This window comes from Drosophila pseudoobscura, chromosome 4, assembly GCF_009870125.1.
Source record: "Drosophila pseudoobscura strain MV-25-SWS-2005 chromosome 4, UCI_Dpse_MV25, whole genome shotgun sequence".
Taxonomy (NCBI): domain Eukaryota; kingdom Metazoa; phylum Arthropoda; class Insecta; order Diptera; family Drosophilidae; genus Drosophila; species Drosophila pseudoobscura.
In genome coordinates this window covers 20,965,595-20,991,467 of record NC_046681.1, presented here as the reverse complement: position 1 = coordinate 20,991,467, position 25,873 = coordinate 20,965,595, and the positions used below count along the sequence as shown (strand labels likewise).

Here is a 25,873-nt window from a genome sequence, read left to right as displayed (position 1 = left end):
CACTAGCTAGTGTTTTTTGTCGTTCCGAGGATATTGTACACATTTGTGTATAGTCCTTAAAACCAAACCAATAAATGCTATTAACAATTCCGATTTAGAATGAAATGAAGAATACCTTTATTTGTTCAAATGATTCGTTTCTTGATATTAGGGTTTTATCTAGACTAAGAAATATAATAAAAAACTTTAGAATACTTTGTGTGTGACCGCGTCAGAAATCCGTTTCGGGACTTTGAGGTCTTCCTTCATCCAGCTGCTTGTGATCAATAACCTCCGTTCTTTGGACAGGAGGTGGAGTTATCGGTGGAGATGTTTCTGGAAGAGCTGGAACAGTTGTCGGTGGATCCGTTGCCGGAAGAACAGGAGGAATTGTTTGCTGTGGCTCCTCCAAAAGCTGAACCTGTGGCTGGGGCTGCTTGTCCACAACATCATGACCCAGATCAGCCACTTGGCTGGGGGCATTGAAGGACCTTAGGGTGCCCAACTGTGCGCGCACATCAGTCTCGGAGAGATGATGCACTGGGACATTGGCAGGAACGGCCAGGCGCTTGGGAGAGGTGTTGCCATCGTTGGCCTTGCGTCTGTCCGGAGGAAAGATCACCTGGGCATAGGTTACTCCACTGCCGTTGGGTTCAACAATGCTTTGGGCTCCACCGGAAGAGGTTGTCACGGAGCTGGGATTCCGAAAAACGCCTACCGGTTGTTGAGCTTCCTCCTTGGGAGCATCCCGTCGCTGCATGGGTGACGCGGAGGCCATGGATGTGGTTGTCGTGGTCAGGGGGCTGCCACCTCGCGGCGCAGACGCCGAAGCGGTTGTGTCCTCGTGCGGAATCGGGGCGTACAGCGAAGGCGTGTAGTTGTTGTCCGTCACCTTGCAGTTGTAGAGGTTCAGACCCTTGGCGAAGATGAACACCAGAATATCGAAGAGCACGCCAGTCAGGATCAAGCTGGCGGTGAGAATATCCAGGATATTTCCATGCTTCGGGGTCTCTCGGAGCAGACAACGCTCATAGTTGGGAGCCCAGTAGACGCATGTGGAGCCTGTAAAGGGAAAAACATGAGCAAGAAGCCCGCAAGAAGAGTGTGGACAGTACTTACGGGTCACCAAATCGTAGCTGAGATGCACGGGAATATAGGCGAAGAGTCCGACGAGCATCACCTCGAAAGCCAGTGCCAAGGTCTTGTCCTGCGGCAGGACGGCGCGTAGTGTTATCAAAGTCTTGCCAATCGTCATCATGCCCAGCAGGAAGGCCGACGAAATGCTGAAAATCTGGAACAGGATGATGGTCTGCTGGCAGACGTCGCCACTACAAGCTCCGGCCGTGGCACGCATCAGGCCCGAGGTGTTCTGGGTCTGATCCCCACTGCAGCTGCAGCCCTCGAAGAGCTCAAAACTGTTGATGGAGGTCTGCTTGGTGCAGCCGGCGTAGCACGGAGAGAAGTACGTAATGCTACTGTTCTCCGGGCACACCGGCATGAAGGCGGTGGGCGTGCACAGGCATTGGCTCGAGCAATAGGGCTGACTGAGCTTGCCCCCGACCACGCCCGCAATTGCGCCGACATCGCACTTGAGGAAGACGAATCCCACGAAGATGGCCACCAGGTGGAGGCCCATGCCCATGTTGATCCCAACGATGGTGCGGGCCGAAAGCTGAGCCTTGGAGATGACCAGTCCCCCGATCAGCATGCCCACTGCCATTACCGGAGGCTTGAGGAAGTACGAGACGAAGGCAGAGCGCCACTCCTCCGTGAGACCATCCTGCTCGTTGTACGGCAGGAAGAAGCGACTCTGCAGATAGCTCTCCTCCTGCAGGCCGAAGTTCACGATAGCACTCTGGACGAACATGATGCTCACGAGATTGACCATCAGCAGGCGGTTGTTGAAGAGACGCTTCATCGAGGGCCAGAAGTCCGTGTCGTCCAGGTACGTCGAGAACTGGCTGCCGAAGCTGCGCATGTTCGACTGCTCGATTATCCGCTGAGCGGCTTGATGGATCACCGTCTTGGGCAGTCGCTTCGGGAACAGCCCCACCATCACGGCTCCCACAAATATGAGTGGCGCCAGGATTGCCCAACCCAGCCACCAGCCGACTTGGGTCAGGCCCACGCCCAAGACCAGAAACGATCCCGCCTGCTGGCCAAAGACGCGAGCCGCCAGCGTGGCAGCAATCACCGCCGGACTGTCCTGGGACAGGGAGTTGTCGTCGATGTAGCTGACGCCGATGGTGTAGTACGCCAGTCCGCCCATGCCCAGAGCTAGCTGGAGTATGAAGAGCAACACCAGGGTGATGGTGCTGCTCTGGGCCTCTGTCAGCGTCAGTTTCTGGAACTGCGCCAGGGAAGTCGCACACAGATTCGCATCCAAGAGAGCATCCTTTGCCTTGGTCCCATCAGCACTAAAAGAGGTTTCACAGTGTTAGAGGATAAATGATGTAAGGATACTGTATGCTACTTACAAGTTCATTATGTTGGGAATGATGGCGATCACACACGTCACTGATTGAAGCATCAACGTGCCCACCAGCCACTTGATCGGATGGAAGACATCCGCCCAGAAGGCGAACACCAAGGCAAACACAGCCTGGCACAGGCCGCTAGTCACCAGTAGCCAATCTATGGGTAAGTTATCAAAAGAAACCTTTATAAATACGAGGCCTTTAGTTTAGTTGAAGGAAAACCCAGAATTCCACCAAGTATATCATCCTTATCTAGCCCAATTGATAGAGAAAGATATGACGTATGAGTAACGCGAACACATTTTTGGTCAATTGCATTTGATATGAGATGTCAACACCACATTGGGCTCCCTATAGCATGAAGAATGTTTCGGTAATTTCGGTAAAAGTAAATCCATAGGTAAAATTTCCCAGTCATTCTGGCCAGACCGGATGAAGGTTTGGTTCTGATTACGTATTGCATCTGATGACGAATAACTATCTTGCCCCCCACAGATATGGAAAACAATGGAATGATAACTCTATTGAGTCGCATTTGGACTATTCGATACCCGTTGCGGAAAAAGCGATTGGAATACTGACAGCAAGGAGGGAAAAACCATATAAATAGTAAGATTAGTAACGCGCGTACAAATCTTTGGAACACGATTTTTTCAGACTGTCTTTTGATCTGGCTCCAGGCTTTGGGCTTCGGTCCATCTACCAATTTAGGAACCTTAGGTAGAAATACAATATACCCTTGTACCTTGAAGAGTACTGGGTATATAAACGGGAGAACGAATGCCCCCGCCCACAGGCACTGGCAATCGTCAACAATATCGCAAAACTGATAACTCACAAAAAATCTCCTCGTAGAACCAGGCCAACACCTCGATTACTACCGTACACCTGAGCTGGCTGCGCGAGTAATGTTCGTGTTTTTGCGATAGGGGATAGGTGTGGCTTACTCACCGACTAGCAGGGCACTGTAGCCGTACTGGGATGCAGCCTGTTTGGCCGACACACGGAAGTAGGATTCGCTGGCGCCCTGGAGCATCCCAATGCAGGCCAGGACCAGGACAAACGTGCGCAGACGGGCATACTTCTGGCATCCTGGGCCACGGCACCAGCCCAGACCCTTGATACCGCAATCGACGCTGTCTGGGAGGAAGAGAGGATTTTATATATTACGTGTCGAGGCAGTCACGGAGGCACTATTTATGAGTTTCTTGGGACCCACCGTCGGGTATGTTGTTGGCATTTACAGCTATCTGCGATAGATCGGAGTTGCGCATATTTTGCGCCATATTTCTATTCGATTTCGATATGTATTTCGTTTTTGTTTTTTGCTCACTAGCTTTTTAGATATTAACTTTCTTCAATGGCCATGAATCGATGGCATCTTCACCACACCACGCACTGACCAGACCAACGTCTATTCGAATAGCTGGACGAGAGCAAACTGAGGAGAGCTCTACCTGGGGTACACCTCTCGCCTCGCTCTCAGTGTCTGTCCGTCCACTGATAAGGCGTCCCGTTTTATCTTATCAGAGTTTAGCACATACTTTTTGTTTCATTTTCGTGCCTAATAGCAACTTTATTGCCGCCGCTTACGCATCGTGGGATCGTGGGGGACATGTTGCAGCAGCATCAAGCATGTATCTAAACAATTGGGATCGCTTGGAGTTAATATAAGATGGTCCCGATCTTTTCAGTAGTGAGTTCATTTTAGAAGTTTACTCTAAGTTAACCGTGGAGAAGTTCCGAGCCTTTCTACCCATATTTGGTTATATATTGACTTATTCTATTTGCCTTCTTAGGCTTAAGGCTTAGGATTAATGATGCTGCATAAATAGAGATATTACGAAGACATTTCGTAGCCTAGAAAAATGTAGTTATATTTTAGCTATGATTTCTGAAGCGAAAGTACTGTGAACGATATGCAAGTATCTATTTTTCTTTAGAAGAAAACAAAGTCGGCCTTGAATATTGCTTACGAAAAGCCTTCAAGAAAATCTGTAAATTATATAGCCAAAGAAATTTAAGAACTGATTTCAATTTGCAACAAAATGTATCGTTGGTTGTGTGTTGTGATGATTATAAAGTTGGTCTGGGCCATTTTTCCTCCCAGTACTCCACCCATGCTGATATGGGGACTAGACACGTGAGTCCTTAATAGTCACATATCGCCTATAGTTGCTTGAAATTTGTCCTCTGCAGACCCCCGCCTCAAACCATATTTAAATACATGAAAACCTTTGACTTGGTTCGGATGCTGAAACCGATTCACAAGGACTATATGATAGTAGTCTACCTGGCCACAGAGGTAAGTCCTGATATAATAATCGTACGTTTAGCAAACCGATTTAACCGACCAACATTCTTGGAACTAATCCTTATAGCTAACGGCCAAAGATATAAACTGCCCTTCATGTTACCCGATGATGAGTCAGATTTTGCCCGTGCGATTCTACAGTCAGGTGGAGAAGCCCATAAGGGCATTAGACCACATTAGTCGGGTATCGATCAGTCCTGGCCTGGTTTGGCACGTTCTACCCGCGGACGGAACGGAGATTAATTTGGCGAAGGAGATTCCTTGCGAGATCGGTCGTATACACTGCTTCAACTTCGGGGATCGCAATCTGCCGGCACATGGTGGGTTCGATTCAATGGCCAAGTGCAGCAACTGATCATGCCTGGTCTACTCTCTCTTAGATGCCACAATAGCCGCCGTCTTGGATGAGCTCAAGAGTTGCCGCGTCATCCACATCTACACGGCCTTCGAGGAGGAGTCCCGAGCTCTCAAGCGTCGTAGATATTACAGCACGTCCAGCATGCGCCATAGCCACAACGAAGATACGAATGTCGTCTTCACTGGCGATGTTGGCCAAAAGGCAGATCCCACGAAACTCACCATTCTGCGACATGAGCTGGCCATCGTTGGCGTGCTAAAGATCATCCTGGCCGAGGAGGTAAAAGTCGGCCATGAGGTGCACTACAATCGCACCTACGTTGAGCTGAAAACGGGCAACGAGAGTCTGCAGGTGGGTCTGGTGGGTTCCCACGGCGTCAACGAGGGTTTCGTGATTGTACTGAATACCCATATGGGCTACATGCTGATCGAGAGTTTGCCTGTGGGCGGCAGCTGGCAGATCACACGCATTATTTTCAACATCAATGTGACGTACTATCCGCGGGAACTGATATTCTTCAGCTTGAAGAACAGTCTGTGCTGTCAGTCCATCACCGCCTATTCGGATGAAGGAGCCCGCCTGAGCCTGTACTCATTCCATTTGGATGTCATGACCGAAGGTGGGGTGCTGCTCTTGTGCAAATGTATTTTATAATTATAGAATCATCTGTTTCTTTTGCAGCATCTGACTCCGGCTTTAATCCGGACTACAAGCCGAAACCGTGCTGGCACTGCAACAAATACATAAGTTCCGTCCTCTCCCAGAGCATCTTCGCACTTGGCCTTCTGATCTTTGTGCTGTCCGTGGGATTCATTATGCTGTGGGACATTGGCCGGAACAGGTTCGTCCAGAATATCCACGATCCGGATCTGCACATAAAAACGGACAACTAGGTACTGCTGTAGCGGCCCTCGTTGGATGCACATTCTACACTCTACACTCCCCACACAGTCTCCACACAATCTGCACACACTCTACGCTACCCACATTCTGCCTAATTCACTTGCTTACAAATCTAATCATTGTGCCGGACTGTGGGGGCGCCGAGTGGTCAGTGGATCGTAATAATAATGTCATTGTCGTTGTCGTTCTGTTATTGTCCGTATTCTATTGTCATTGTTATTGCTATGGCCACCGAGAAGTCTCCACGAGAAAGTGCGAAGGAGAAACAGGCTATTTTCAGCGAAAGACAAAGACAAGTGATAACGTCAAGTTTTTTGGAGAAACGACATAAATCATATTTGCACGTGGGCCAGCAATGAGCGGGCCGGGGTGAGCCGTTGGAGGGCAGGTGCATATAGGCCTAAGAGAACCGAGCACCGATTGGAACTATTTACTCGCAGCCCGCCGCTTTGTTTTATAGCTTTGACGATAATGCTTTATCGGGCTTCGATTGGCGACAGGCAGCGGCTTGGTCCGGCCGGACAGCGACGAAAATTTCAAAAATTTCAATTTTCAGTCTGATTTGCGCCACACCGCTGAACGGTCGGTCGGTCCTCTCTTTATCCATCCTCGCGCTGCAGCCCCGTATCTTTACCGTTTCGATTGCCCTCGACTCTGCGACCGGGACATGTTCAGGTCCCTGTGAAAAGGAACTCGAGCGGCAATTTCATTAATCGTTCAAGTGCCGATAAGATTATACAATTAAATGTGCGAATAATAGAGGCTACGAACTACTCACCGAAAGTACGTATTGTACCACATATACGAGTATAGTATGTGTAGTACTATTTACGTGCACCTGTCTGGCATTCCGATTGTGGGAGCCACTACTATCTGGGCAGCCCCGAGCCGGCGATTGACATTGGGGTAGTTGCGGCATGCGGAAGGGGTTTTCGTGTACGAGTATATCCTTGATACTCGTAAAGTGATTACTTTCCCAGGGATGCAGGCAGTTCTTTTTGGTGTTTCTTTCTGCAAAGGCTGAATCTTCCCGAAAAAGTATCTTCAAAATATCTAAGGTTGCTTGGAGCCTTGGCAATATTTTTTGGTTTATTGGTGGAAGAACCCTGAAATTGAAATTAACAAAATGTGATTTGTGATATGTTTTGTAATGAATCACTTGCTGAAAACTTTGCATCAAAATTTTGATAAACAAAATGATACTTTGCCAGGGGTAATCTGTCCCTGACATGCGCTTATCAAGTGATCTATGTATATTTCACATATCACATGCGATATGGCTTGTAATAAATCATTTACTGAACAAGGAAATAATATCATACATTTATTTTGAGTGCAATGATGGAATTCTATTTTATCCATCCCGGGTTCATTTCACTTATTTCATTTAACGGTTTAAAGGCCTTCGTCCGACCTGATTAGGAAGTGTTACTGATATAATAACATCCAACAAATCTGGATTCTCCAAAAATTGGTGCAGACGTCGACCAGTAATCGAAATGGAAGGGAATGGTATTTGTTAGACCAGTAAACAGGTGGTTCAAATGAGAGTTATACTGGGCGAGAATTCTTCTTTCAAGTGGAATATCTAATTGTCGTGGGATCAGGATTCCCCGAAGCTAATCGAGTTGTCATTCTGATTATTCCGCAGCGGGTTCTGATGAAACTGTTGATCAGACCTCAACGGACGATTAGATATCATTAATGATACTCGTAACGGCAATTGGCCAAGGGAGTGATTTGATCAATTGAAAGGGAGGGATGCCTTTTTCCAGTCAGTCGAGTGGTCATCGTTATGCGGTAAAAATAGCCAATATCAGAACACTTCTGAGCAGAGCACGCCCCAAACCATATAGATATCAAATTAATTTCGTCACACAATCTAATCGGGCTGCTGGCCAGACCTAATATGATCTTGAGTAGGTGCCATTATCGTTAGTTAATCAATACCCAGTGCCTCGAATTTCCCTATCGAGACAATTAACCAACTTTTATAGGCCCTTAACGATTGGATGTTTTCGGATCCCGAATGGAAAAGTCACGGTTACCTGGACTATTTCCAGAACATGGCGAACATCGAGCGAGGAATCTTGCCCAGAAGTCAACAATAGTCCTCCGATATTCGAGGGTGTTGCATCAGTGATTTATAAACAATTTTGTATCTGTCCATTGCAGCGCTATCACTCCTGTCCACCTGTCCGGTAGCGCAATCTTATCTGTCGCATTCAATGGTTTATTGAGCTCCACGGACAAGACAGTAGCATCGGAGTAACTCATCCCCACAGAGGCTGACAGGCAGACAAACAGAAAGACAGGCCTGAGATGACGGAAGTTCGACGTCGGGGCTCGGCTCCCCCACCGGGACACTACCTGTGCGGAATGGCCAACTGGCACCCGGCCTGGCTGCAGAAGTACGCCACCACGAAGATGTTCATGGGTGTCTACGGACTGCTAGGCACCATCCAAGCTATGTCTTACATGTATTTTATTGTTACACTGACCACGCTGGAGAAACGCTTCAAGATACCGAGCCAGACTACAGGTTCGAAGTCCTCCAGAAGAAGAACTACCCTTAAGTGGGCATACTGAATACTTTACTTGATTTTACAGGAATCATACTCAGTGGCAATGAGATCTCACAGATAATGTTGTCCCTCATCTTATCGTACATTGGCGGACAGCGTAATCGTCCGCGCTGGATTGCCTGGGGCATTGTCTTCTGCGGCCTGTCCTGCTACATTCTCGTCCTGCCACATTTCATCTATGGCGCTGGCCAGGATGTCCTGCAGTTCACCAAGGAGTACCAGGATAGCCTAATTAATAGCACATCGGATTCTGGTATTCCCCTCCCAGTGAGTGCCCAGTAAATAACTCTCTCCCTCTATAGACTATATTGTTTCTTCAACTCCACCAGAATGTCACATCAACGCAGAGCGAGCAACTGTGTGGCGTTGGAAAAAAGGAGGAGGGCTGCGATGACCTCTTCACTTATGTGCCCCTGGTCTTGATCTTCCTCTCGCAGTTCGTCCTGGGCGTGGGCAATACCCTGTACTACTCCCTTGGCCAGACCTATCTGGATGATAACACCAAGAAGACAAACACCCCGCTGATGCTCGCGGTAGCCATGTCTCTGAGAATGATTGGTCCAGTCGTTGGCTTCTTCTTTGGTGGGTAAACTTCGTGATTAACGAGCTTATGATACTGATTCCCTGTGGCTCCTCTCCTAGGTTATATCTCCCTAAACACCTTCATTGACCCCACGAAGACCCCGCTGATTGACAGCAAGGATCCGCGCTGGTTGGGAGCTTGGTGGCTCGGCTGGGTCATATTGGGCACTTTGATGTGTCTCTTCTCGGGTTTGATCGGACTCTTTCCCAAGCAGCTGCCGAAGGTTAACGATCCCATCAAGCACAACTCCCACCTGCCGCTGGCCATGCGCCACGAGGAGCTCAAGCGCGAGGAGAATCTCTCGCTGAGCAGTCGCTTCTCCTCGAATGCCGCCTTGGACAACATTGGAGCCGGGGCCGGTGCGAATGCTGATCTGCCCAAGCTGAAAGACTTTCCCCGTGCCCTGATGCGACTGTTGCGCAACAAGCTCCTGATCTTCAACATCACCTCGGCTGTCTTCTATATCCTCGGTGCCTCCGGCTTCATGACTTTCCTCACCAAATACATGGAAGTGCAGTTCCACAAAAACTCACAGAGTGCCACCATTGTGAGTCGATTAATGTCTGTAAAAATATTGAATGAATTCCAAGGTCCAAGTTCGTTTTAGGTGGTGGGTCCTGTGTCCATTCTGGGCATGGTCGTTGGCCTAATTGGCTCTGGCCTTGTTCTGTCAAAGAAGAAGCCTGCAGTCAGCAAGGTGCTTATGTGGAACGTGATCGTGGGATGTGTCTACATCATGGGACAGATATCCTATGCCTTCCTCTACTGCCCAGACACCTTTTCCATGACTCATGTGGGCGGGTAAAACTGATAGTCCTGAATCTCATTGCCTATTCTAATGAATTTCGACCGACAGGCTCAACCTGACCAGTGCCTGTAACTCCAACTGCTCCTGCAGTGGTATAAGCTACACCCCAGTCTGCCACGAGCCCACGGATACCACATACTTCTCGGCCTGCCATGCGGGCTGTCAGGGCTACAACGCCGAGTCGAAGCTCTACGAGAACTGCAGTTGTCTGGCAGAAGCTGGTGTACTGCAGCCCAACGCCGCTCAGAGGCTGCTGAAACTACTGGAGCCTACCACTCAACCTCCACAACTGGACGAAACCACGGACTTCACGCTCAGTGGCAGTGGGGTGCCGCTGCTCAATGATGAAAATGACTTCGAAGATCAGTTGCTGTCGCGAGTTCGTCGATCCAGTCCAGAAGAGGTTATTCGGCCGGGGATCTGCATGCAAGGCTGCAACTGGAGCTTCTGGGTGTTCTCCATAACCTCGATGATCGTCAATTGGTTTGGGTCCTCTGGCCGTGTGGGAAATGTGCTGGTCAACTACCGGGCGGTGGAGTCTGGGGACAAGTCCTTTGCCCAGGGATTGGCACTGATGATGATCAGTATGTTTGCCTTGATTCCGGGTCCGATTATATTCGGGCGCCTCATCGATTCCACGTGTCTGGTGTGGACGAAGACCTGCAACGGCAATGGCAATTGCCAGCTGTACGATCAGACGCGGTTCCGGTACTCCATCAACTTTTTATCCTGCTGTAAGATCACCAGGGGCTCCCCGTTCTTTGGAAACCAAATCTGATCTAATTTCCTTCTCTTTGGACAGTACTCACCTTCATTGGAATGTTATTTGATTACCTGGTCTGGTACTACGGCCGGGACCTGGATATCTATGGTGACAAGGAGGCTAAGCAGGTGGAGCGGGCCAACAGGAAGGACCAGCCCATTACTCCCCTCCTGGCCAAGAAATCCGAGAGGATCCAAGAGGAATACTAAAGCTAGAGCCAATGCGTGATACTCAATTCTGAGGAATAGGGTCCTATAGGACAGGCAAGACCGAGATCCTAACATGAAACGAAAGGTAGAAGAAATTTTTAGAGTAAGTATCGGTATAGGGAGATCCGGCAATGCCATAATTCCACCGCCATATGTACAAACCTCTCGCTGTCGTCTAGGATATTATCCATTTTGTTTATTTTCGTGTTTAATTTTTCATGTTTTTTTCTACTCATTTAAGAAACACTACACCGTGAATAGCTTTATAATAAATGAAAATGAATTTATATTTACATAATATAATTTAATCAAAAAAGACAAAAAGTGTTTCTAAAATGCAAGACTCGACATTATGTTTATAAACCGATTTATTTTGAAACCTAACGCGGCTTGGAATGTATCGTTTCGCCACGTAGACATTGACCACTTCTAGCTTTACTAATGGAGAAGACTTTCGCCTGGAATATGCTGCACTAATCCAGTAACAGTATTCTATATGACTGGCTAGCTTCCGGCGGCACAGCACGTAGGAGCATCGGAAAATAGATGAACTCTTTTCCACACCACCAGCATTTGGTAAAGTTCTAGGCGCGTTTTTTTTAACGTGGTATCCCCAGTAGGCCTACTCCACAGTTCTACGAAATCTCAATTGTGTCCATATGTGTGAATAGAATGCTTCCGATCTGTTATAAAAATTAAAAACAGATAATTGTGTAAATTTCTGGGTTGTTTTCTGAGTTAAGATGCCGTAAACCGATTACTTAATTACTGTATCCCTCAGATGCCTTGTGTCGTATGATCCTTTGTTCCATCCATAGCTGAACACCTTTCGTGTTGCTTGTCGGTTACATTTTCCGTCGATCCATCCCTCGATAAATGTCCTATGTATGTATATGAACTCGTCATCGCATAATGTGTAAGGATGCTCCGAAGTGTATTGGTTTGTTGTTGCCTGGGTGATAGCGAGAAAGTTTGAATTGTGTCCTGATGTGCATCGCTTTTATCCTAAAAATGAAAAGCAGGAAATTAGGTGTACATTTCAGAATGAAAATTATTTTTTTTGCGGATTCCTGAGGTAAGACACTGAAACTGAACAATTACCAATCGCTGCCTGCCTTGAGAGGCTCGATAAATGTCCTATGTATGTATATGAACTCGTCATCGCATAATGTGTTAGGATGCTCCGAAGTGTATTGGTTTGTTGTTGCCTGGGTGATAGCGAGAAAGTTTGAATTGTGTCCTGATGTGCATCGCTTTTATCCTAAAAATGAAAAGCAGGAAATTAGGTGCACATTTCATTTTTTTGGCGGATTCCTGAGGTAAGACACTGAAACTGAACAATTACCAATCGCTGCCTGCCTTGAGAGGTATCAAGCCGGTACAGAATTACTTCTCTTCGGTGGTACCGTACATATGTACGAGTATATGTGTTCAATACGTATGACCCATGGATTGTCTACTGGAACTCGTCGTTTGCAACGTGGTGTCTAAAAAAAGGTCAATTTATAAAAAAAAAAAAAAAATATTTACAAACACAAACTAAGCTTACATTTATGCCTTTTTTTTTGTTTTTTTTCCTTTTTTTTTCGTTTTTTTTTTTTTTTTTTGTTTTTTTTTTTTTTTTTTTTTTTTTTTTTTTTTACACTTTATACTTAAATCTAAAAACACTTTTTGCTTAAAATTAGTTGAAAACAGAAAATTTTGATTTTTATGTGTTGCCTGGATGGTGCCTATTTATATACTGATATTTTCCAGTGGTCTACAACGTATCACAATTTGACAGCTGGGGTTTCATCGGGCATGGACTACTGGGTTTACTTTTTTGTCGAAAATATGTGTCTTTAGTTTTGTGAGAAAAGTATGCCGAGTGCTTCATGCTACATAAGCTCTTCCACTGTTTTTCGAGGAAGACAATCCGCGGGGTCCTCCAATGGATTGCGAAATATGGATTTTGGTCCAGAAATATATCCGCCTTGCACTGTTAATAAAAAGTTCTCTAAGAAAAACTCGCATGTTTTTGGTTCGCTTGGTTGAGTTTACATTTGAGTTTCGTTTTCTGTATAAATATTCCCGTTTTGTCGGCCCTCGACCGACCTGATTAGGAAGTGTTACTGATATAATATCATCCAACAAATCTGGATTCTCCGAAAATTGGTGCAGACGTCGACCAGTAATCGAAATGGAAGGGAATGGTATTTGTTAGACCAGTAAACAGGTGGTTCAAATGAGAGTTATACTGGGCGAGAATTCTTCTTTCAAGTGGAATATCTAATTGTTGTGGGATCAGGATTCCCCGAAGCTAATCGAGTTGTCATTCTGATTATTCCGCAGCGGGTTCTGATGAAACTGTTGATCAGACCTCAACGGACGATTAGATATCATTAATGATACTCGTAACGGCAATTGGCCAAGGGAGTGATTTGATCAATTGAAAGGGAGGGATGCCTTTTTCCAGTCAGTCGAGTGGTCATCGTTATGCGGTAAAAATAGCCAATATCAGAACACTTCTGAGCAGAGCACGCCCCAAACCATATAGATATCAAATTAATTTCGTCACACAATCTAATCGGGCTGCTGGCCAGACCTAATATGATCTTGAGTAGGTGCCATTATCGTTAGTTAATCAATACCCAGTGCCTCGAATTTCCCTATCGAGACAATTAACCAACTTTTATAGGCCCTTAACGATTGGATGTTTTCGGATCCCGAATGGAAAAGTCACGGTTACCTGGACTATTTCCAGAACATGGCGAACATCGAGCGAGGAATCTTGCCCAGAAGTCAACAATAGTCCTCCGATATTCGAGGGTGTTGCATCAGTGATTTATAAACAATTTTGTATCTGTCCATTGCAGCGCTATCACTCCTGTCCACCTGTCCGGTAGCGCAATCTTATCTGTCGCATTCAATGGTTTATTGAGCTCCACGGACAAGACAGTAGCATCGGAGTAACTCATCCCCACAGAGGCTGACAGGCAGACAAACAGAAAGACAGGCCTGAGATGACGGAAGTGCGACGTCGGGGCTCGGCTCCCCCACCGGGACACTACCTGTGCGGAATGGCCAACTGGCACCCGGCCTGGCTGCAGAAGTACGCCACCACGAAGATGTTCATGGGTGTCTACGGACTGCTAGGCACCATCCAAGCTATGTCTTACATGTATTTTATTGTTACACTGACCACGCTGGAGAAACGCTTCAAGATACCGAGCCAGACTACAGGTTCGAAGTCCTCCAGAAGAAGAACTACCCTTAAGTGGGCATACTGAATACTTTACTTGATTTTACAGGAATCATACTCAGTGGCAATGAGATCTCACAGATAATGTTGTCCCTCATCTTATTGTACATTGGCGGACAGCGTAATCGTCCGCGCTGGATTGCCTGGGGCATTGTCTTCTGCGGCCTGTCCTGCTACATTCTCGTCCTGCCACATTTCATCTATGGCGCTGGCCAGGATGTCCTGCAGTTCACCAAGGAGTACCAGGATAGCCTAATTAATAGCACATCGGATTCTGGTATTCCCCTCCCAGTGAGTGCCCAGTAAATAGCTCTCTCCCTCTATAGACTATATTGTTTCTTCAACTCCACCAGAATGTCACATCAACGCAGAGCGAGCAACTGTGTGGCGTTGGAAAAAAGGAGGAGGGCTGCGATGACCTCTTCACTTATGTGCCCCTGGTCTTGATCTTCCTCTCGCAGTTCGTCCTGGGCGTGGGCAATACCCTGTACTACTCCCTTGGCCAGACCTATCTGGATGATAACACCAAGAAGACAAACACCCCGCTGATGCTCGCGGTAGCCATGTCTCTGAGAATGATTGGTCCAGTCGTTGGCTTCTTCTTTGGTGGGTAAACTTCGTGATTAACGAGCTTATGATACTGATTCCCTGTGGCTCCTCTCCTAGGTTATATCTCCCTAAACACCTTCATTGACCCCACGAAGACCCCGCTGATTGACAGCAAGGATCCGCGCTGGTTGGGAGCTTGGTGGCTCGGCTGGGTCATATTGGGCACTTTGATGTGTCTCTTCTCGGGTTTGATCGGACTCTTTCCCAAGCAGCTGCCGAAGGTTAACGATCCCATCAAGCACAACTCCCACCTGCCGCTGGCCATGCGCCACGAGGAGCTCAAGCGCGAGGAGAATCTCTCGCTGAGCAGTCGCTTCTCCTCGAATGCCGCCTTGGACAACATTGGAGCCGGGGCCGGTGCGAATGCTGATCTGCCCAAGCTGAAAGACTTTCCCCGTGCCCTGATGCGACTGTTGCGCAACAAGCTCCTGATCTTCAACATCACCTCGGCTGTCTTCTATATCCTCGGTGCCTCCGGCTTCATGACTTTCCTCACCAAATACATGGAAGTGCAGTTCCACAAGAACTCACAGAGTGCCACCATTGTGAGTCGATTAATGTCTGTAAAAATATTGAATGAATTCCAAGGTCCAAGTTCGTTTTAGGTGGTGGGTCCTGTGTCCATTCTGGGCATGGTCGTTGGCCTAATTGGCTCTGGCCTTGTTCTGTCAAAGAAGAAGCCTGCAGTCAGCAAGGTGCTCATGTGGAACGTGATCGTGGGATGTGTCTACATCATGGGACAGATATCCTATGCCTTCCTCTACTGCCCAGACACCTTTTCCATGACTCATGTGGGCGGGTAAAACTGATAGTCCTGAATCTCATTGCCTATTCTAATGAATTTCGACCGACAGGCTCAACCTGACCAGTGCCTGCAACTCCAACTGCTCCTGCAGTGGTATAAGCTACACCCCAGTCTGCCACGAGCCCACGGATACCACATACTTCTCGGCCTGCCATGCGGGCTGTCAGGGCTACAACGCCGAGTCGAAGCTCTACGAGAACTGCAGTTGTCTGGCAGAAGCTGGTGTACTGCAGCCCAACGCCGCTCAGAGGCTGCTGAAACTACTGGAGCCTACCACTCAACCTCCACAACTGGACGAAACCACGGACTTCACGCTCAGTGGCAGTGGGGTGCCGCTGCTCAATGATGAAAATGACTTCGAAGATCAGTTGCTGTCGCGAGTTCGTCGATCCAGTCCAGAAGAGGTTATTCGGCCGGGGATCTGCATGCAAGGCTGCAACTGGAGCTTCTGGGTGTTCTCCATAACCTCGATGATCGTCAATTGGTTTGGGTCCTCTGGCCGTGTGGGAAATGTGCTGGTCAACTACCGGGCGGTGGAGTCTGGGGACAAGTCCTTTGCCCAGGGATTGGCACTGATGATGATCAGTATGTTTGCCTTGATTCCGGGTCCGATTATATTCGGGCGCCTCATCGATTCCACGTGTCTGGTGTGGACGAAGACCTGCAACGGCAATGGCAATTGCCAGCTGTACGATCAGACGCGGTTCCGGTACTCCATCAACTTTTTATCCTGCTGTAAGATCACCAGGGGCTCCCCGTTCTTTGGAAACCAAATCTGATCTAATTTCCTTCTCTTTGGACAATACTCACCTTCATTGGAATGTTATTTGATTACCTGGTCTGGTACTACGGCCGGGACCTGGATATCTATGGTGACAAGGAGGCTAAGCAGGTGGAGCGGGCCAACAGGTAGGACCAGCCCATTACTCCCCTCCTGGCCAAGAAATCCGAGAGGATCCAAGAGGAATACTAAAGCTAGAGCCAATGCGTGATACTCAATTCTGAGGAATAGGGTCCTATAGGACAGGCAAGACCGAGATCCTAACATGAAACGAAAGGTAGAAGAAATTTTTAGAGTAAGTATCGGTATAGGGAGATCCGGCAATGCCATAATTCCACCGCCATATGTGCAAACCTCTCGCTGTCGTCTAGGATATTATCCATTTTGTTTATTTTCGTGTTTAGTTTTTCATGTTTTTTTCTACTCATTTAAGAAACACTACACCGTGAATAGCTTTATAATAAATGAAAATGAATTTATATTTACATAATATAATTTAATCAAAAAAGACAAAAAGTGTTTCTAAAATGCAAGACTCGACATTATGTTTACAAACCGATTTATTTTGAAACCTAACGCGGCTTGGAATGTATCGTTTCGCCACGTAGACATTGACCACTTCTAGCTTTACTAATGGAGAAGACTTTCGCCTGGAATATGCTGCACTAATCCAGTAACAGTATTCTATATGACTGGCTAGCTTCCGGCGGCACAGCACGTAGGAGCATCGGAAATAGATGAACTCTTTTCCACACCACCAGCATTTGGTAAAGTTCTAGGCGCGTTTTTTTTAACGTGGTATCCCCAGTAGGCCTACTCCACAGTTCTACGAAATCTCAATTGTGTCCATATGTGTGAATAGAATGCTTCCGATCTGTTATAAAAATTAAAAACAGATAATTGTGTACATTTCTGGGTTGTTTTCTGAGTTAAGATGCCGTAAACCGATTACTTAATTACTGTATCCCTCAGATGCCTTGTGTCGTATGATCCTTTGTTCCATCCATAGCTGAACACCTTTCGTGTTGCTTGTCGGTTACATTTTCCGTCGATCCATCCCTCGATAAATGTCCTATGTATGTATATGAACTCGTCATCGCATAATGTGTAAGGATGCTCCGAAGTGTATTGGTTTGTTGTTGCCTGGGTGATAGCGAGAAAGTTTGAATTGTGTCCTGATGTGCATCGCTTTTATCCTAAAAATGAAAAGCAGGAAATTAGGTGTACATTTCAGAATGAAAATTATTTTTTTTGCGGATTCCTGAGGTAAGACACTGAAACTGAACAATTACCAATCGCTGCCTGCCTTGAGAGGCTCGATAAATGTCCTATGTATGTATATGAACTCGTCATCGCATAATGTGTTAGGATGCTCCGAAGTGTATTGGTTTGTTGTTGCCTGGGTGATAGCGAGAAAGCTTGAATTGTGTCCTGATGTGCATCGCTTTTATCCTAAAAATGAAAAGCAGGAAATTAGGTGCACATTTCATTTTTTTGGCGGATTCCTGAGGTAAGACACTGAAACTGAACAATTACCAATCGCTGCCTGCCTTGAGAGGTATCAAGCCGGTACAGAATTACTTCTCTTCGGTGGTACTCGTACATACCGTACGAGTATATGTGTTCAATACGTATGACCCATGGATTGTCTACTGGAACTCGTCGTTTGCAACGTGGTGTCTAAAAAAAGGTCAATTTATAAAAAAAAAAAAAAAATATTTACAAACACAAACTAAGCTTACATTTATGCCTTTTTTTTTGTTTTTTTTTCCTTTTTTTTCGTTTTTTTTTTTTTTTTTTTTTTTTTTTTTTTTTTTTTTTTTTTTTTTTTTTTTTTTTTTTTACACTTTTAACTTAAATCTAAAAACACTTTTTGCTTAAAATTAGTTGAAAACAGAAAATTTTGATTTTTATGTGTTGCCTGGATGGTGCCTATTTATATACTGATATTTTCCAGTGGTCTACAACGTATCACAATTTGACAGCTGGGGTTTCATCGGGCATGGACTACTGGGTTTACTTTTTTGTCGAAAATATGTGTCTTTAGTTTTGTGAGAAAAGTATGCCGAGTGCTTCATGCTACATAAGCTCTTCCACTGTTTTTCGAGGAAGACAATCCGCGGGGTCCTCCAATGGATTGCGAAATATGAATTTTGGTCCAGAAATATATCCCCCTTGCACTGTTAATAAAAAGTTCTCTAAGAAAAACACGCATGTTTTTGGTTCGCTTGGTTTTTCATATTTTTTTGTTGTAATTTTTTTCACGTTTTATTAATAAAAAAATTTTCAAATGTATGCGGTTGTTTTTTTCAATTCATTTCATACGTATTTGTATAATAATAATACATTTGAGTTTCGTTTTCTGTATAAATATTCCCGTTTTGTCTATATATTTCTATTATTTCGATCGCTTCTATTCCCTTACTTAGTGTTCGAGCCACCGTTCTGTTATCAGTGGCTGGCTGTCTATGTGTGTTGTGTGAAACATTGTTAAATAAGTTCTCGCGTGGTCAACAATTATATCGCACTTATTTTATTAATATATAATTAATTAAATATCCCTCGGTTTTCGATTCTTAGGAGGAGGCTGGGGAAAGCGTTAAAAGCAGGTCTATTCCATCGTTAAGTACGAGTAAGAGTATGCTCTCGAATTTAAATATTTCTCAGTTAATTGGATTAACTTAGACGAAGGGCGACTGTTCAACGACTGTTTAATGATATTATTATATAAATTTATTAATCATTTACTTGTTTGTTTCAATGGCAACAACTTTTTATTTAAACGTTCATGCTGTTAACAAAGGCGGGGGAGCTAGGGCAAGCCATACAAACTTTTTGAATGTAAGTTTTGGGTAGACAAAACGAGGACAAAACTCTGAACAATGTGTGAATATTTTTTGAAACCGCCTTGGTCCTGGTTCTGGTCCTGTATGGGTAAATAATATGTAAAATCATAGGTAAATTCAATGAAGAACTGACATCAAAACCTCGTTCGTTTTTTTTTTCTGCTTGATAGCAAAAAGGCATTTTTATTTTCCTTCATAATGGGGCTTTCGTATTTCGTGGTATTTGCACGATTTCTTCAATTTACTAAATTATAAAAAATCAAAAATTCGTTTGTAGTAGCAAAACAAATTTGGGGTGTTTAAAGGGAATATATAGTAAAGTAAGTAATGAAGTAATCAAATTAACAATTACATTTTTACGTAATGGATTATGTTCGCGTACACTTTCGGTTTCTGCTTCGTGTGTTGTTTTAGTTTATAATGATTTCAAACAATCTATCATTTGAGCTTACGAATCAAACTAACTTTGCAAAGATCTTGGGGCTTAAACTTAAATTAAAGCCTTTAGTTATATATGTATTTGTAAAAAAATATAATAGGGGAAGTAATCGTAAACGATTTTGCGGGACTATTTAACAAATTTGCAATTCAAAGGCTCATACAAAGGGGAAATCTATGGGAATGGGGAACCGTGGCGGAGACCGGTTCGGATATATTTCTTACTTTTCGCTTGTATAAATATAAAAATTGGGTAGCTTGCAGCTTTTAGTTCTTTAGTTTTTAAAAAATGTCACGACTTGCGCGTGATTTAGGCATGTACGTGTACGTTATATAATGCTTACAGTTTATACAAAAGTAATAGACCAAAATAAAAACGACGGCGGCTCGACTTATTCTCAATATACTCGTACGTATAGTTGAGAGTATGGCCTTAACAAACGCAAATTGTAATAAGAACCTATTTATGTATTATCATACGTAATCAATTATCATCATCGGCATCGTCATCATCTCTGATGCGTTTATATATATATATATACATATGTATATATATATATATGCATATATATGTGTTATTTTTGTGTATATATATAAATAGTACATCTTGTTTTGCAATGGTCTTGCTACCGATTTTCTGTTAGTTGCACACAATATAGTTTGTTTCGTATATAATGCATTTTTGTTTCGATCTCTGAATGGGAGAGTCATTGTCCGCTTGTCCCAGCTGGGTGTCTTTCCGGGTTGTAAATGAACTTTCCGTTTTCCCGCTCATATAATGCACATTAAAACGGGCTCTGGTAACGGATTCAATTCAGCGATTGATGTCGTTTGCTATATATAACCTTCCTCTAATCAATATATAATCAGTTGCTATTGCTGTTAATGTAAAAGAACAGTATGTGGTGTATGGGGGTGTACTGCCTGGGTTTTTGCAAAATATGAAGAAAGCGTGGCGTTTTTGTTGTCTCTCGTCTGGCGTGCAATGCATTTCTCAAAGTCGCAGTGAAAGGCGGGCGCTAGAACGTAGCTTGGCTCAATTTATTCGACCACCTTCAGTACCTTGCCAATGGCAATGGTTTTGTCTGAAAGAGAGAAAGCATTATTAAAGAAATTTGCACTTATTTTCTCCCTGCAAAAAACTCACTTTCATCTCTTAGCGTGAAGCGGCCCATTTGTGGGAAGAGCTTAAACTGTTCAAGGCAAATCATTCCGGAGCATTCGATTCGCATAATTGCAACCTGATCCTGCTTAACGAACCGTGGACGTGTTTTTGATTTGTCACCAGACTTTTTGTCGACCAAACAGATGAGGGCCTATTGAAATGTATGCATGAATTGTGTCAGAACATATGGGGCCTGAACAGGATATAAGGAGACGCACCTTTACTGTGACCTCTTCGGCAGCGCAGTGTATGTGCATGACGGCCGAGTAACCCGCACAGATAATTGATTTATGTTCTAATATAACGACCTGAGCATCAAAGATTTTTCCCGTCTTAATGGGATTAGTGGCATCGCAGAGTACAAAACCAGGCGAGACATCCTCTTCCTCGATGCCCTACAGAACAAATCACATGTTAATATACAAATATTTAAACCTAAAAAATCTGAGGATTCACTCACTTTCAGCTTGATCTTGACATTCTCGCCGGGACCAACAGATGTGACTTCAAAGTCGTCGGAGAACAGTTGATCTACGGCCACTTGTGTCTGCAAAAGAAGAATCATTAAAAATTGAGTTAAAGCCAATAGGTTAGTCGATTACATACCCTGTTTGGCATCACCAGCAAATTTTGACCCTTTCGCGCCATTCCGGACTCCACTTTGCCCATCACGACTGTTCCCATATCCTTGTATTTATCGACAATGGGCATGATGAAGGGCCCGTCAGACTTGCGATTGAGTGAGGGCAGTTCGTCGATGAATGGTATGAACGCGGGCCCTCTGTACCATTGACAGATGGACTCTGGAATTTGATCCTTTAGGCCGTAGCCGCTGAGGCCGGAGCAAGGCATAAAGGTAAGATCCTTGGCTGGATTGAAGCCCAGCTTCTTGAGGTATGGTAGTATCTTGTCTTTGCATTCGTTGTACCGCGTCTGATCCCAACTGACTGTGGGATCGTCCATTTTGTTAACCAGCACGACCAGATGCTTAACGCCCGCTGTCTTGGCCAACATAGCGTGCTCTCGGGTCTGCCCGCCTCGATCAAATCCCGTCTCGAATTCACCCTTTCTCGCCGATATGACCAGAACAGCCAGATCTGCTTGTGCCGCTCCGCCAATCATGTTGGGCACAAAGCTCTTGTGGCCTGGGGCATCGAGGATTGTGAAGTGCTTGCGGTCCGTCTCGAAGAAGGCTCGTCCCACCTCCACGGTCTTCCCCTTGTCACGCTCCTCTTGGTTTGTGTCCAGCGCCCAGGAGAGGTACCAGCTCTCTCGCGACTTTTCACGTGCTTCCCGCTCGTACTTCTCCAGCGTCCGCTTGTCCACCATTCCTGTGAGCGACATGATCTGTCCACCAATTGTTGATTTTCCAGCATCTATTCATGGGCCAAGAAACGAGAAATGTTAGCAGGGGTTTTTGCACAAATAAATCGGATCCGCTTACCAACATGACCAATGAACACAACGTTCACGTGCTCCCGCTTGCTTCTGTTCTCCTCGACTTTGACGATCTTCTTTTTGGACACCTTCGGCGTAGCCTCGCCCTCAACAAACTCATCTTCGGCCTCTTCGTCTTCAGGAGTTATGACTGTATCGTCATCTACATCCCAACTATCAGCGGGATCAGTTTCTAATTGAATAGAAAACATCAGTTAGATTTGTAGAAATACGTGCGGATCGCTTGTTTATATAATGTTTATGGGATATTCTTTGGACTCCTTTCGATCGAAGGTTAAGTTATATGTATTATGAGACGACTTGTTCATGTAATTGTTGGGTTAACCTGACAAAGAAATGCTAATCGCTTGGCACCCAGATGAGTCACGTGTCACATAGTGCTAAATGCAAGGTTTGCTTGCGATCCAAATCAGTTTCAAGAGGTTGCTATGGGCCAGGAGAAGTTTACTTGCTTTCACTGGTAGAAGATTTTTTAGCTGGATCCGGATGTCTCTTTCCGTGTCCACAGTTACTACTAACTTTTCTTCGAATATTTCTTTGAGCAAGTGCTCTGGTTGACGCCGCCGTTTTGTTTAATCATTATTACATCAGAGAAAACAAAATGTTCCCCAAAAGGTGAGTAATTTTGTCGCGTGGCTTCTGATCGCGCTGAAGTGTAAGAGTCAACAGGCAGGCACTACTACTACTCGGACCGCTCTGTTCAGTGTGACTGCCACCGCACTGAAATCAAGTTCAAAGCGGTTTGAACCGCAGGGGAGCTGCAATAAGTGCCCCATTCAGGCCAAAACAGCCGCCACAGCGATAACGTGGAAGGCGAAACAACATTAGCAGCCGCTCCACGCACCAAACGAAGCAGCTTGGAAGCAAAAGCTGCAGCGTAAACGTGTCAAAACACATGAGAGACATGGCTAAACACATGTGTGTATGCGTGTGTGTGTAGGTCTGCGTGTGTGTTGGTGTGTGAAGCAAAAAGCCAAATAAACGCATGCACAAAACGTAACAGAAGTAAAAATGGCAGCGGTGAATGGCAAATATGTGGAACAGCTGCTTATGTCGGCGTCGCCGGGTGAAATCCAAATGTGAAAGGTATATAGAGATGAGCAGCCGTTGAGGCACATACTTAACATCCTGTTACTGCGAACTGCGATTTTGCAGGATTTTGAAGGAAACTATATTTCTTGAATTTCACTATAAACGAATCACCTGGTTCTATATAAATTTGTTGACTGGTTTTCAATAGGAACTGTTTACTAATCTAGTTTTTGAACTATTTTGCTTGGGTGTGTGTTTCACAATCTGCTGCAAACCTGCGATTAGTCACAGGAGAATCATTTGCTCATCTCTGATATGAGACTTTAGTGGCGACACGACGGCGTGAAAACGCCTGCCGCGACTAAAAAACTGTTTCTATGCATGAAAATTGCGGCTTACAGTCGTGGAAATACAAAAAATACACACAAATGCAGCAGCGAAAGCAGCACATGCGACTGTCACTATTGCCGACGCTGCACACCGCACATTGAGGTTATGTGTTGGAGGCGATAATAACCTAGCAATTGCAGACTTTTCCTTTTCTTTACTGACATCAGGGTCGGGGGAAGTGGGCGGGGAGCAGGTAAACTCGGCCAACAACAATGGCAAGCGACTTGTCTTTGTTACATACATATACAAATGCAGGCGTCAATGTGACGTCACAGAGGAAAAGTTCAATGCGCCAAAGCAGTTAGAAAGCTGCCGCCCCCACCTCCACCTCCCTGGGGATACTCTTAGGCTATTTACCATTGTTTGCGATTTTGTCTGTCGCACTGAGGTTCTCGATTGGTCCCGCTGCCGCCGTCGAAGGCGTGGTTGCCGGCGAGCCCGGAGCGGGCGAGGCTGAGTTGGAGGCGGCGGCCGACGAGGATCCCGCTTGTGCCTCCGCAGGTCCCGCTGCTGATGCTGTCGCTACTGCTCCGGCCGCTACCAAGGCATTTGTTGATCCCCCGCTGCCGGTGGAGTCCGGAGTTGTGGCTGGTGTGGCTGATCCCGACCCTGAGCCAGCTCCAGGTGGCTGGGTGTCCGCTGGCGGCGGCGCTTCTCCCTCTGCTTGCGCCGATACTACAGCCGCCGTGCTGGCAGGGCCGCCGTAGCTGAAGCTCGGCACGAACTCCACTGCGTTCACGTTCAGCGTGGAGAATTTTGTGGACAGATCCGAGTTTTCTTGAGCGGCCATGGTTCCTGCTTTCAAATATGCCCAATGAAAAATCTCGCACTTTTTTCACGCGACACACTTTCGCCCTCCTTCAACTTCTGCTTCTTCTTCACGCTGCGTCCACTCACAAACACACGCGGTTGGGAATGGCACAAAAACACACGCCTTTCGTTGATTCGCGAGCAGAGAGGCGGGGGGCCTAAGCCAGACTATAAAGCTAGAATAAATAACTACAAATAACTTTGTTGTCTTGATAGAAACTAATTAACTTTTTTGCACGATAGTTCCAGGACTGACCACTTTCTGTTGGCGACAGAAAGAGTAGCTTTTCTTTCAATCTAACCTTTGTCTGCAGGCCGTGTGTACCGGTTCGGGTAAGAGATTCTTTTGTCGTGTCCAGGCGTAATTTGAATACCTGTCAAGTAAATAGATTCCTGTGATTGTAATATCTTTTATTATTACACGTTTGAAGCGCCACGCATGGAGACAAAGATTGATTATCATCGATATTATTTGCTATCGATATGCCACAGTTCGCAGGCACAAGCTCACCAGCTTCATAAAGTGTAATGGTATTCTAATACTAAACATGAGTAATTGTCGAAGGCTTGCAGTAAGAGCTGTTAGTCAATGGTTATACTTTTCAAATGTAAGTTGGCAAATGCAACCTTGATTAAGGGTCATCTCAGATATAAAAGATGTCATGAGACCATTGTAGTGACGAATTCAAATTGAATATCGCACAAAAATATCGACGTGTTTTTCAACCACCTTGTACAATAATGATATATACAAGTACATTCAAAAGTTGCGGGTGTAAAACAAGGAGGTGTGTGTAAATGAAACAACAGAATAATAATGTCAATCCAACATCTATGTACATTATTTCGCCAGTCCAAAAAACTTCACCTCACAAATACATTTATTCTCAAACATTAAAATATGTATCGATGTTTTATTTACGTTAAATCGGTATATAATGGTATATTTTATAAATTTCATCAATCTATTAAATATCATTTTCAACGGTATGTAGAAATTCAATAAAAGCAAGTACTTAGAATAGGCCAGTCAAGTAAAAAATTGATTCGTCAATCGTATAAAATTATGGGGGCATGGCTAACTGTTCTATGTAGCTTATTATATTTGACGGAACATCAAAATTAAGCAATATGGTTTCAATGCTTGCCGGAGAACTATTAACCCATTATAAGCCAAGGGGGTAATCATTTTAGCGCAGTTCATATGAAAGATTCGTGGGGTTTGGCAAGTTAAAGGGAAGGATAGGATGGATCTATAAGAATGTACAATTGTTAATATTTTCCGCCATTTACCTTGAGTAGTTGAACTATTTAAATAT

General features: G+C 45.1%; 5 protein-coding genes and 1 long non-coding RNA gene across 11 annotated transcripts; 3 read left to right on the top strand and 3 right to left on the bottom strand.

Annotated features, from left to right (window-relative positions):
* Positions 1-133: 133 nt before the first annotated feature.
* On the bottom strand, positions 134-3,907 carry Oatp33Eb (Organic anion transporting polypeptide 33Eb). The gene is made up of 5 exons (XM_001356521.4): positions 3,676-3,907; positions 3,408-3,596; positions 2,457-2,613; positions 1,099-2,396; positions 134-1,041 (listed from the first exon to the last, which is right to left on the bottom strand). Exons 1-5 carry the CDS (start codon positions 3,740-3,742, stop codon positions 212-214), a joined length of 2,541 nt encoding a protein of 846 aa, XP_001356557.3. The 5' UTR covers positions 3,743-3,907; the 3' UTR covers positions 134-211.
* Positions 3,908-4,332: 425 nt separating this feature from the next.
* LOC4816785 (uncharacterized) lies at positions 4,333-6,233 on the top strand. Its single transcript, XM_001356520.4, has 5 exons — positions 4,333-4,599; positions 4,656-4,761; positions 4,838-5,090; positions 5,151-5,747; positions 5,810-6,233. The coding sequence occupies exons 1-5, from the start codon at positions 4,505-4,507 to the stop codon at positions 6,019-6,021; spliced, it is 1,263 nt and encodes a 420-aa protein (XP_001356556.2). The 5' UTR covers positions 4,333-4,504; the 3' UTR covers positions 6,022-6,233.
* A 446-nt stretch (positions 6,234-6,679) lies between these two features.
* LOC6902891 (solute carrier organic anion transporter family member 2A1-like) lies at positions 6,680-11,268 on the top strand. Its single transcript, XM_033379273.1, has 8 exons — positions 6,680-6,814; positions 8,207-8,573; positions 8,642-8,883; positions 8,946-9,198; positions 9,259-9,746; positions 9,807-10,000; positions 10,056-10,741; positions 10,810-11,268. Exons 2-8 carry the CDS (start codon positions 8,354-8,356, stop codon positions 10,977-10,979), a joined length of 2,253 nt encoding a protein of 750 aa, XP_033235164.1. The 5' UTR covers positions 6,680-6,814; positions 8,207-8,353; the 3' UTR covers positions 10,980-11,268.
* On the bottom strand, positions 6,696-12,570 carry LOC26532126 (uncharacterized). Of its 3 annotated transcripts, XR_004468996.1 has the most exons (8): positions 12,529-12,570; positions 12,325-12,466; positions 12,081-12,240; positions 11,741-11,984; positions 11,142-11,662; positions 10,817-11,047; positions 6,810-7,137; positions 6,696-6,710 (listed from the first exon to the last, which is right to left on the bottom strand). It is a non-coding gene; the product is annotated as an uncharacterized lncRNA (long non-coding RNA). The 3 variants fall into 3 exon arrangements; XR_004468995.1 differs by lacking the exons at positions 6,696-6,710; positions 6,810-7,137 and adding an exon at positions 10,653-10,667 and having other exon boundaries at positions 12,529-12,566; XR_004468994.1 differs by lacking the exons at positions 6,696-6,710; positions 6,810-7,137; positions 10,817-11,047; positions 11,142-11,662 and having other exon boundaries at positions 11,714-11,984; positions 12,529-12,547.
* A 797-nt stretch (positions 12,571-13,367) lies between these two features.
* Positions 13,368-16,925, top strand: LOC6902890 (solute carrier organic anion transporter family member 74D-like). The gene is made up of 7 exons (XM_033379274.1): positions 13,368-14,201; positions 14,270-14,511; positions 14,574-14,826; positions 14,887-15,374; positions 15,435-15,628; positions 15,684-16,369; positions 16,438-16,925. Exons 1-7 carry the CDS (start codon positions 13,982-13,984, stop codon positions 16,545-16,547), a joined length of 2,193 nt encoding a protein of 730 aa, XP_033235165.1. The 5' UTR covers positions 13,368-13,981; the 3' UTR covers positions 16,548-16,925.
* Positions 16,926-19,406: 2,481 nt separating this feature from the next.
* Positions 19,407-25,012, bottom strand: eRF3 (eukaryotic translation release factor 3). 4 transcript variants are annotated; one of them, XM_033379276.1, is made up of 8 exons: positions 24,857-25,012; positions 24,102-24,730; positions 22,309-22,494; positions 21,471-22,240; positions 21,325-21,411; positions 21,083-21,259; positions 20,847-21,015; positions 19,407-20,784 (listed from the first exon to the last, which is right to left on the bottom strand). In XM_033379276.1, exons 2-8 carry the CDS (start codon positions 24,532-24,534, stop codon positions 20,741-20,743), a joined length of 1,866 nt encoding a protein of 621 aa, XP_033235167.1. In that variant the 5' UTR covers positions 24,535-24,730; positions 24,857-25,012; the 3' UTR covers positions 19,407-20,740. The 4 variants fall into 4 exon arrangements, with proteins under 4 accessions (XP_033235167.1, XP_033235166.1, XP_033235169.1 ...); XM_033379275.1 differs by having other exon boundaries at positions 24,102-25,002; XM_033379278.1 differs by lacking the exons at positions 24,102-24,730; positions 24,857-25,012 and adding an exon at positions 23,443-23,547.
* Positions 25,013-25,873: the final 861 nt, after the last annotated feature.

Coding starts and splice junctions, on each gene's coding strand:
- LOC4816785 (XM_001356520.4), top strand. CDS start 4,505: ATGTATCGTTGGTTGTGTGTTGTGATGATTATAAAGTTGGTCTGGGCC. Junction 4,762..4,837: donor TAGTCTACCTGGCCACAGAG/GTAAGTCCTGAT, acceptor TAATCCTTATAG/CTAACGGCCAAAGATATAAA. Junction 5,091..5,150: donor TCGCAATCTGCCGGCACATG/GTGGGTTCGATT, acceptor ACTCTCTCTTAG/ATGCCACAATAGCCGCCGTC.
- eRF3 (XM_033379276.1), bottom strand. CDS start 24,534: ATGGCCGCTCAAGAAAACTCGGATCTGTCCACAAAATTCTCCACGCTG. Junction 21,412..21,470: donor TGCTGGTGATGCCAAACAGG/GTATGTAATCGA, acceptor CTTCTTTTGCAG/ACACAAGTGGCCGTAGATCA. Junction 21,260..21,324: donor ATGTCAAGATCAAGCTGAAA/GTGAGTGAATCC, acceptor TTTGTTCTGTAG/GGCATCGAGGAAGAGGATGT.
- LOC6902891 (XM_033379273.1), top strand. CDS start 8,354: ATGACGGAAGTTCGACGTCGGGGCTCGGCTCCCCCACCGGGACACTAC. Junction 8,574..8,641: donor GATACCGAGCCAGACTACAG/GTTCGAAGTCCT, acceptor TTGATTTTACAG/GAATCATACTCAGTGGCAAT. Junction 9,747..9,806: donor ACTCACAGAGTGCCACCATT/GTGAGTCGATTA, acceptor AGTTCGTTTTAG/GTGGTGGGTCCTGTGTCCAT.
- LOC6902890 (XM_033379274.1), top strand. CDS start 13,982: ATGACGGAAGTGCGACGTCGGGGCTCGGCTCCCCCACCGGGACACTAC. Junction 14,512..14,573: donor ATTCTGGTATTCCCCTCCCA/GTGAGTGCCCAG, acceptor CAACTCCACCAG/AATGTCACATCAACGCAGAG. Junction 15,629..15,683: donor TCCATGACTCATGTGGGCGG/GTAAAACTGATA, acceptor TTCGACCGACAG/GCTCAACCTGACCAGTGCCT.
- Oatp33Eb (XM_001356521.4), bottom strand. CDS start 3,742: ATGGCGCAAAATATGCGCAACTCCGATCTATCGCAGATAGCTGTAAAT. Junction 3,597..3,675: donor TGCCAACAACATACCCGACG/GTGGGTCCCAAG, acceptor TCTTCCTCCCAG/ACAGCGTCGATTGCGGTATC. Junction 2,614..3,407: donor CTACAGTGCCCTGCTAGTCG/GTGAGTAAGCCA, acceptor ACTTACCCATAG/ATTGGCTACTGGTGACTAGC.